Source organism: the organism of the source record quoted next, unplaced genomic scaffold (assembly GCF_019419815.1).
Source record: "Pyrus x bretschneideri cultivar Hongxiangsu unplaced genomic scaffold, Pyrus_bretschneideri_v1 Contig105, whole genome shotgun sequence".
In the NCBI taxonomy this organism is placed as follows: domain Eukaryota; kingdom Viridiplantae; phylum Streptophyta; class Magnoliopsida; order Rosales; family Rosaceae; genus Pyrus; species Pyrus x bretschneideri.
The window spans coordinates 639,973-649,020 of record NW_025999397.1 but is presented as its reverse complement, the minus strand read 5'-3'; the positions used below and the strand labels follow the sequence as shown (position 1 = coordinate 649,020).

The 9,048-nt window shown below is 40.1% G+C and overlaps 1 protein-coding gene across 1 annotated transcript; it reads left to right on the top strand.

The window, feature by feature from the left end:
* The first annotated feature begins 603 nt into the window (after positions 1–603).
* On the top strand, positions 604–7,231 carry LOC103954100 (probable glucan 1,3-alpha-glucosidase). The gene is made up of 6 exons (XM_009365906.3): positions 604–2,226; positions 3,572–3,845; positions 3,922–4,057; positions 5,342–5,552; positions 5,654–5,860; positions 6,698–7,231. The coding sequence occupies exons 1-6, from the start codon at positions 619–621 to the stop codon at positions 7,064–7,066; spliced, it is 2,805 nt and encodes a 934-aa protein (XP_009364181.1). The 5' UTR covers positions 604–618; the 3' UTR covers positions 7,067–7,231.
* Positions 7,232–9,048: the final 1,817 nt, after the last annotated feature.

Sequence of the window (9,048 nt, the reverse complement as noted above, 5' to 3'; positions counted from 1 at the left end):
CCGTTCATCTTTTATGATAGTAAAACCACTAAATAAACCAGATCTGAGGACCAATGGAGCTTCTGATCACCAAAAGACTGGAAATAACTTGAATATATATCAGATCTACTAATGGAAAGATGAAACAAAGAGAATCAATCAAGATTTCACCTTGTCGGGCAAGGTTGAACGCCTTGGAGTCTCTTTTTCTTTTTTTCTTTATTTTTGTCCAAAAAAAAAAAAAAAGCTTTGAATGCAAATCTTGCATGAGAGCAGAGTTTGAACGTTTGTTTGTTTGATTAGTTAAGTGTCCTTGTCTCTGGGCCCTATTTTCCCTTTTATAGGCAATGATCTTGGCTGTTGCAAGCTTTGCCTGAAAGCACTTAGTGAGTCATCATCTTTTTTACGTATTCTGCCATTCAGAAAGTGTTTTTGGGCTGAGAGTAGGTTGATTTCCATCAATTGTCACTTCCCTTGTAAGCACCTAACATTTGCATTAATGAGAGCCCGTCATATTGTCTTTGAGAAGGAAAGGCTTGATGCTGGGTCTCGGGCAAGTCTGGTTTGTTTAGTTCTTTTAGGCTTCCTCTCTTTTTAACTCCAAAGTCTAAATATTAACCCAAACAGGTTTGACAATCCATGAAGATGGAGAGGCAGGTCAGAATTCCCAATCGAAATCTGACGGTCATCGTTTTCCTCCTTCTCCTGGTTAGTTGTCAGCTTTGTTCCGTCGTCTCCTGGAAGAAAGAAGAGTTCAGGAACTGTAACCAAACCCCATTCTGCAAACGAGCCCGTAGCCGCAAACCCAGCTCCTCCTCCCTTGCCGCCCATGACGTATCTATCTCCGACGGTGACCTCACAGCCAGGCTCGTTCCGTGCGACAAAACCCAGGAAGATGAAGACCAAATACAACTCAAGCCCTTGATTCTCACTCTTTCTGTTTACCAAGATGGGATCTTGCGGCTCAAGATCGACGAGGACCCCAAACTCGATCCACCCAAGAAGCGTTTTGAGGTTCCCAATGTGCTTGTGCCGGAGTTTTTTAGCAAGAAGCTGTGGTTGCAGAGGCTTTCAACAGAGACCATCGGCGACGATGTAGGTCCGTCGTCGATCGTCTACTTGTTGGACGGCTACGAGGCGGTTCTCCGGCACGATCCCTTCGAGGTTTACGTGCGCGAAAAGGGAGGTAATCGCGTGGTTTCTATGAATTCTCATGGTTTATTTGATTTTGAGCAATTGAGGGTGAAGAAGGGTGGTGAGGATTGGGAGGAAAGGTTCAAAGGGCATACAGATACGAGGCCTTTCGGCCCGCAATCCATTAGCTTCGACGTGTCTTTTCATGATGCTGATCATGTGTATGGGATTCCTGAGCGTGCTACAAGCTTCGCTCTGAAGCCCACTAGAGGTCCTGGGGTTGAGGAATCTGAACCCTATAGATTGTTTAACTTAGATGTGTTTGAGTACATTCATGATTCCCCATTCGGACTTTATGGTTCTGTACCCTTAATGATTTCCCACGGCAAGGCGCGCGGGACTTCCGGTTTCTTTTGGTTGAATGCTGCCGAGATGCAGATTGATGTTCTTGGAACCGGCTGGGATGCGGAGTCTGGTATTTCTCTCCCTACGTCACAGAATAGGATCGATACGCATTGGATGAGTGAGGCAGGTATTGTCGATGCCTTCTTTTTCGTAGGACCTGGACCTAAGGATGTAATTCGCCAGTACACGAGTGTAACTGGAACACCTGCAATGCCACAGTTGTTTGCGGTGGCCTATCACCAATGTAGGTGGAATTACCGGGATGAGGAGGATGTTGAGCAAGTTGATGCTAAGTTTGACGAGCACGACATCCCATACGATGTTTTGTGGCTTGATATTGAGCACACAGATGGGAAGAGATACTTTACATGGGATAGAACGCTTTTTCCACACCCAGAGGAGATGCAGAGGAAGTTGGCTGCTAAGGGTAGGCACATGGTTACTATTGTGGATCCTCATATTAAGCGGGATGATTCCTACTTTTTGCACAAACAGGCCACAGAAAAGCGGTATTATGTTAGGGATAACACTGGAAAGGATTATGATGGGTGGTGCTGGCCTGGTTCATCATCTTATTTGGATATGTTGAGGCCAGAGGTTAGGTCCTGGTGGACTGAAAAGTTCTCTATTGAGAATTATGTTGGTTCAACTCCTTCACTGTACATCTGGAATGACATGAATGAGCCTTCTGTCTTCAATGGTCCCGAGGTAAGTTACTTAATTGCCACTGTGCCATGCTTTTTATTGAGATTTGATTTAACGTTAGTTATATATTTATGCCTTATTATTTCAATAGAATACTCTTTAATGTTATTCAAGGAGAAATTTGAGCCAAAATCTTTTCTTTTGTATTTATGATTTTATCAATATTTTAACGAGGAAAGCTGGTTAGAACACATTCAATTAATTATTATGTATTTTCTGACCGAGTGAAAAAGTTCAGTTCTGTTCCAAGTGTAGTAGGTCGATTTTTATGTACACGTAATCGTCATTTGTTTATACTAACATGTAGATCAGAATGTTAAGACACATTTATTAAGTTTGGTCACAATGAAAACATTGTTTCAGTAGCAGAATGAACAAATATATGATTACATTAAGAAGTAACCCACTTCTAATTGTGTTGAGTAAGGAATCAGCTTCAGTTTCGTTGCGACATTTTGCGTCATTTGGACTCTCTGCATTCTTAATCTGTAGTTGGTACATATTTTATTTGTTGCATCATTAATATTTCTTCTGGAATCTCCTTATGATTCTTTGTTTTTCCAATGAATGTACCATGTTTCCTTATAGATTAGTCTAATTATATAATATTAGAATAGAAAATCTTTAGTATTCAAATTATTCAAGCAGAGAAATGAGGTGGGCATATTTGCTTACAGGCATCAAATGCTATATGTGTGGTTTTCAATCAAACCCCTGTGCTAACATAATTTGAGCGGGGAAGTTCTATAATAGGTCAAATTTCGAGAGGTGCGGAGAGATGCAATTTAAAAATTGGTCATAGCAAATGAAAATCTGGAACATTCAAATGAATTTAACTGTCTTCTTTTCTGTACATGTAAACCTTCTATTCAAATGTATGCTTAATTTAGCTAAATTACACTCAAGATTTCTTACCCATATTGTCTTCTGTATTAGTTATGATGTCTAAAATAGGATTTGTGAGTAACTCATGGTTTCTTAGACTGGTTTTGAACTGATAACTATATGTCTAACTCGTCACATCAACTGGGACCTATTGATTGAAAACAAACAACTAAACTGCAGGTTAGACTAGCGGAAATGGAGTAGATTTTGGAGTTTATAGTCCTATATTGCCTTTTTTTTTGTCTTCATTGCCAATAAAAGGATAGGCTTTTGCTCGTTTACGAACTATTAGTGATACAAGATGTGACTCACTAATAAAGGAATCAACCTAAAAGGATTACTGGATTAGAGTACCACACACAAATTTTCATTTTTTACTGATGCTGTATTAGAGAACCATAGAGAAACACTCTTAATTTGTAGTATACCATCTAAGCATCTCATGATTATTGACCATGACCAGGTTACAATGCCTAGAGATGCTTTACATGATGAAGGTGTAGAACATCGAGAGTTACATAATGCCTATGGGTACTACTTTCACATGGCTACAGCAGATGGGCTTGTGAAGCGAGGTGATGGAAGGGATAGACCTTTTGTTTTATCAAGAGCATTATTCGCTGGAAGTCAAAGGTATGGAGCAGTATGGACAGGAGATAATTCGGCTGATTGGGATCACCTTAGGGTTTCAGTTCCAATGGTTTTGACACTTGGTCTTACTGGGATCTCATTCTCAGGTATCAAGAGCAATATTTTCTTATTAACACAAAGTTTCTTTTTCAACTGGTACTCATGGATGTAATGTTGTTACAGGTGCTGATGTTGGTGGGTTTTTTGGCAATCCAGAACCTGAGTTGTTAGTTCGTTGGTATCAGTTAGGGGCATACTATCCATTTTTTAGAGGCCATGCCCATCATGACACCAAAAGGCGAGAACCATGGTTGTTTGGGTAGGATTTCCTCTCTATGAGTATATTTTTGCTATTTTAGAATATTCTCTTAAAAGTGAATATGTTCAGACCAATGTTTTAAAAGGCGAAGGCGTAGGCGAGGAGTTTCTTGGATAGCCCCCCCCGAGGCAAAAGCCTTGAGGCGTGAGGCGAAGCCTCATGGCACATATATTATGTATATAGTTATATTTATAAAATATAATACTTTGAAAAACAAACATAATTATAACTAAATCAAAGATAATATCATCTTCTTCATTACTAAGTCTAGTTGTAATTGGAAACTATGTCATATAGTCTTAGAATGTTGTAGTTTTTTAATTTATAGTAAGCATTTATAGAGAACTTCAAGAGAAATAAGACTGAGTGGCCACAATTATAGGGAGTTTCAAGGAAAATAAAGGATCAAAGTCGCAATTATAGGGAATTCAAAAAGAAATAAAGGCTAAGTGGAGCAATTATAAGGAAATTTAAAATGAAATAATGGCCGAGTAGGCAATAATATAGGAAATTTAAAGGAAAATAAAGGCTTAGTGAGTGGATCAGTTATAGGGAAATTCAAGAGAAATAAATCTTTGTTAATCAAAATGCTAGGTGGCGGAATCTACATGGGCAACAATTAAAAAAGCAAAAAAATAGAAAAGAGTTAGCATTAGAGAGAAACTATCTTCTTCGTTGAAACTAGAACGACTTCTCTGCATTTCAGAACCAGACCTGGGTTTCGAAGGAAAAAAGGCCTAGATGAACACCTGGGCACGCCTCAGCGGGCCTAGGTGTGCCCTGAGGCCGCCTTACGCCGACCCCCACAAAACAGGGGCGAAAACCCAGCCGCCCCGCCTCCAAGGCCGCCTAGACGTGCCCCAAGGTGAGGTTTTAAAAAACACTGGTTCAGACATAACAAGCGTTCCACTTTGGTCCAACTAATACTGATTTAATTTTTCTTTCAAATAAATGAAGTGGAATATTATAGTACTTTTGGTGGGCGAGCACTCTATGATGGTTAAGTGCCTTTAAATGAAGTAGTGTTGTAATACTCATGCAATATGATTGTCTTCATGGTCTATTATCTAATAGCTTGGTCATATCCCCTTGTGAACATTTTATTGTCTAGAAAGATGATATTATTATTGCTTGAAGTCTAAGACTGGAATCAAAACCATGATATACCTTCTCCTTGAAAAACTGAAATGTGTTTGTCTGATTCAAAATTTGAGAACACGTGAAATATTGCTGGTACATAAGATATGACTGAAATCAATCAAATGGTCTTTACCTTGATTACAGAGAAAAAAATACTGAACGTATTAGGGAGGCCATACGCATTCGTTACATGTTGCTTCCATATTTCTACACATTATTCAGAGAGGCAAGCACAACTGGTGTGCCAGTTGTTCGTCCATTATGGATGGAGTTTCCTTCTGAAGAAAATACTTTCAGCAATGACGAGGCTTTTATGATTGGAAACAGTATTCTGGTGCAAGGGATTTATGCAGAGGTATTATTCTAGGCTGATATTGCTCATTCATTGCTCCCGTCTACCTTTTTTTGTGTTCTACTCTTTTGATACTGTGGTGTTATTTTATTATGTTGTGCAAGCGTGCAAGACATGCTTCAGTGTTTTTGCCTGGAAAGGAATTATGGTATGACACAAAAACTGGAGTCGCATACAAGGGAGGTAAAATCTATAAGTTGGAAGTTAATGAAGAAAGTGTTCCTGCCTTCCAAAGGGCTGGAACCATCATACCGAGGAAAGACAGGTTTCGTCGAAGTTCCACACAGATGGTGAATGATCCATACACTCTGGTATGTCTTTTGACTTTAAAGTTTAGGATACTTGATTAACTTTTGTATGTATAGAAGTTAGAACAAGGACTTCTGCATCTTTGATATAAAAATATCCATTAATGAAAATGTAAATCCATTCGAGGGCTCACATTGACAGTCTATTTCTTATCCTTGCTTGAATCCCAGTCTCTCTTTGGTAAATATCAAAGAAAATCCTCAACATTAGAGTTTCCGCGAACTTCATGATGTTGAGAACATAGTTGAACTTCATCATGTTGAGGACATTGTTCCTACCCATAATAAATACTTGTTGGCAAAGAACAAAGGTCTCTACCCATAAGTCTGAGACGACCAATTTAGCGAGAAAATCTGGAGGGGTGTGGATTTTAAGATTGGGGTATACTTCTGTACGGATCTGGAGATTAAAGATGCAATTGACATTTACGTGCTGATTATGTCAAACACTCTATACCTTTTCATGCACTCTCCTTATCGTAATAAGAAATACCGGTAGGTTTCATAATTCATTAGCCTTGAAGATTTTAATTCCACCCTATAGAGTCTATCCGTTTCATATAGAGCCGACAATCGATTTTTTGTATTGTCTAAGCATTTTGATGATACGGTGAATAGATATCTGTTGTGGAATTTAAAATTTACTACCTATACCAATTTATTTACATGTTTTAAAGAAATATGATAGCAGACTGAAATACTTACACTTCAATACCATTTAACTGTGATGTCCAACACTGTCGTGTTTTCTCTGTAGTACTTATTTTATGAATGTCTCTTTGTAGCATGAAAAGCATATGTGTATAGTGGATGGTTGTAACTTAAGTGTACATGTTGTAGGTGATAGCACTTAATAGTTCACAAGCAGCTGAAGGTGAACTCTATGTCGATGATGGTAGGAGCTTTGAGTTTCAGAAAGGGGCCTACATCCACCGTCGTTTCATATTCTCAGAAGGGAAGCTTACTTCTCTTAATCTGGCATCCGCTGCCTCTGGCCAAAACGAATTTTCTTGTGGATGTGTCATTGAGAGGATTATTCTGCAAGGACTCTCCACTGGGCAGAAAAGCGCTCTAATTGAACCCGCAAGTCAGAAGGCCGAAATTGAACTGGGCCCACTTCTCATGCATTCGAGGCACGGTCCAACTGCGATAACAATCCGCAAACCCAATGTCCGGATAGCCGATGATTGGGTGATAAAAATGTTATAAGAATTTTAATTTTTTCGTTATTCTCATGCTGTGAACTGATAAAATCTCCTGTAGGACTTTTTTTCCTTCTTTTCTTGGGTTTAAGGAGGGATATTTCTTAGATTAGAAACACTGGAGGAAAACACCAAGTACTTTACATGTGAGAATTATACATCATCCACTGCACCCGTAGGATTACATTTCTGTTTAGGTCAGTTCTTGTTAAGGTTCCTCCTTGACGTCTTTTGGCCGAGGCACCCTCTTGTTTGTTAGCCTTCTGATGCCCTCGCAATGCTTGGGAAGTAGAGAACACTCTGTTGCAAAACTTGCATGTGAAACCCTAGGTTGGGATTTTTTGTCGTCATCACCCCCACTACCACATGGGTTATTGTCTCTCGTCTCCTTGAGTAGAGATGGCTCTAACCTAGAGTTCAATGATCAACCCGGGTTTAGAGGGTGCGTTTAAGCTTGGACAACGATTTTGATCCATGAGAAGACACTACAAAGCAACCAACAATGTCACCTCCTAGCACCCACCCACAACCCATTTAATGAGAACAAGGCTAGTCATCCTTATTCAAGATGTCAACCATTGAAGATGAGGGTCGGTTGACCCATGTAGAAATGCTCATTTCCGAGTTCTTAAAGGACGTCAACCAATCCATAGCCTTTTTTGTCGATCTGGGGACCCACGACCAGCGACAGACCTGGAAATCTTACCTGAGCTTAAAGAACTTTTTGCAAGATAGGGAAAGCCTCCCATCTTCCAGAGAGGAGAGAATTATTTAGACATAGAACATTTTCCTTTAAATTTGACTCCACAATGATCCTACACAAACCAATCTGGTTGGCAAGTGAGCAGCCAACGCCTCTACCATCTTAACACTTAAGGCTGTGACCCTAGATTTCCTAGCAATGATGAAGTTTCCATCAGAGTCTCTAATCACCACCCCAGCATACCTCGATTGAGACGTGGCTCCAGCTACCTCCCACATTGACTTTGTATAGTTGGGATTCTAGGGGGACTAACAGCAACTGGGCTGAGAAACAACATGATGTGCCTAATTGCATGGTTGGGCTCTGTGATGCCTCTCTGTAAACCCCAACAACAATCATAGAAGGAAATATAAGATGCACAAAAGAGACTGGTTTGTGGTTGAAGATGGCATTGCACCTTGCCTTCTAAATATTCCAACAAGTAAAAGTAACCCAAGTCATAATCAGGCCCTATCCTGCTTAGTGCCACATTCGTATCAACCATCGATTGCAACCAAGCGCCAAAAGAGGTGATTCCCCATTCAATTGACTCTATAGTTAAGCTTCCCTAAACCACACGACTTTACCCACATGCATAGAAGAAACAGCTGCTCAACTATCTCATCTTGCACAAAGCAAATCAGGCAGGTAGAAGTAGGAGATGACTGTCTCTCGAAAAGGTCTGCCATAATCACAAGGGCATGATGTAGGGCTTTCCATATAAAGCATCGGATTTTAGGTGGCCCTTCCATCTTCCACACTCGCTTTTAGACCTGACTGTTAATCACCAAGGAGTTCATGGGTGATGCTGGCTATTGAGGCCATTCCAACCATGGAGCCAATGATAACCCGATTTGATCGCAAAGATCTCTCTTTTATCCATAGGCCAAATTAGACAATCACGGCTCCTGGGAATCCCAAGTTACAAATTCTTTATCGTGGAGTACTCCCTCCATGAGACAAGTTTTCTGATGGGTTCCAAATCCCATTCTCCCGAATTATGACAAATCAAGGAGTTAACCCGTTGGTTAGCAGTGATAATGACTTCATTACTAAGGATAAGATGGCCCCATGGGGAGAGAGAGGAGCCACATATCCACCCAAAGTCGCACATCGCAACCATTCATTACCTTCTAGTATGCATCCTTCAATAAGATCTCACATCGCTCCAATAGACTTGCTCATGAGGCCCCAATTCCTCTTTTAGCTTACAGAAACAACATATATAGGATCTCACACTTCTCCAA

Coding starts and splice junctions, on each gene's coding strand:
- LOC103954100 (XM_009365906.3), top strand. CDS start 619: ATGAAGATGGAGAGGCAGGTCAGAATTCCCAATCGAAATCTGACGGTC. Junction 3,846..3,921: donor TACTGGGATCTCATTCTCAG/GTATCAAGAGCA, acceptor ATGTTGTTACAG/GTGCTGATGTTGGTGGGTTT. Junction 4,058..5,341: donor CGAGAACCATGGTTGTTTGG/GTAGGATTTCCT, acceptor CCTTGATTACAG/AGAAAAAAATACTGAACGTA.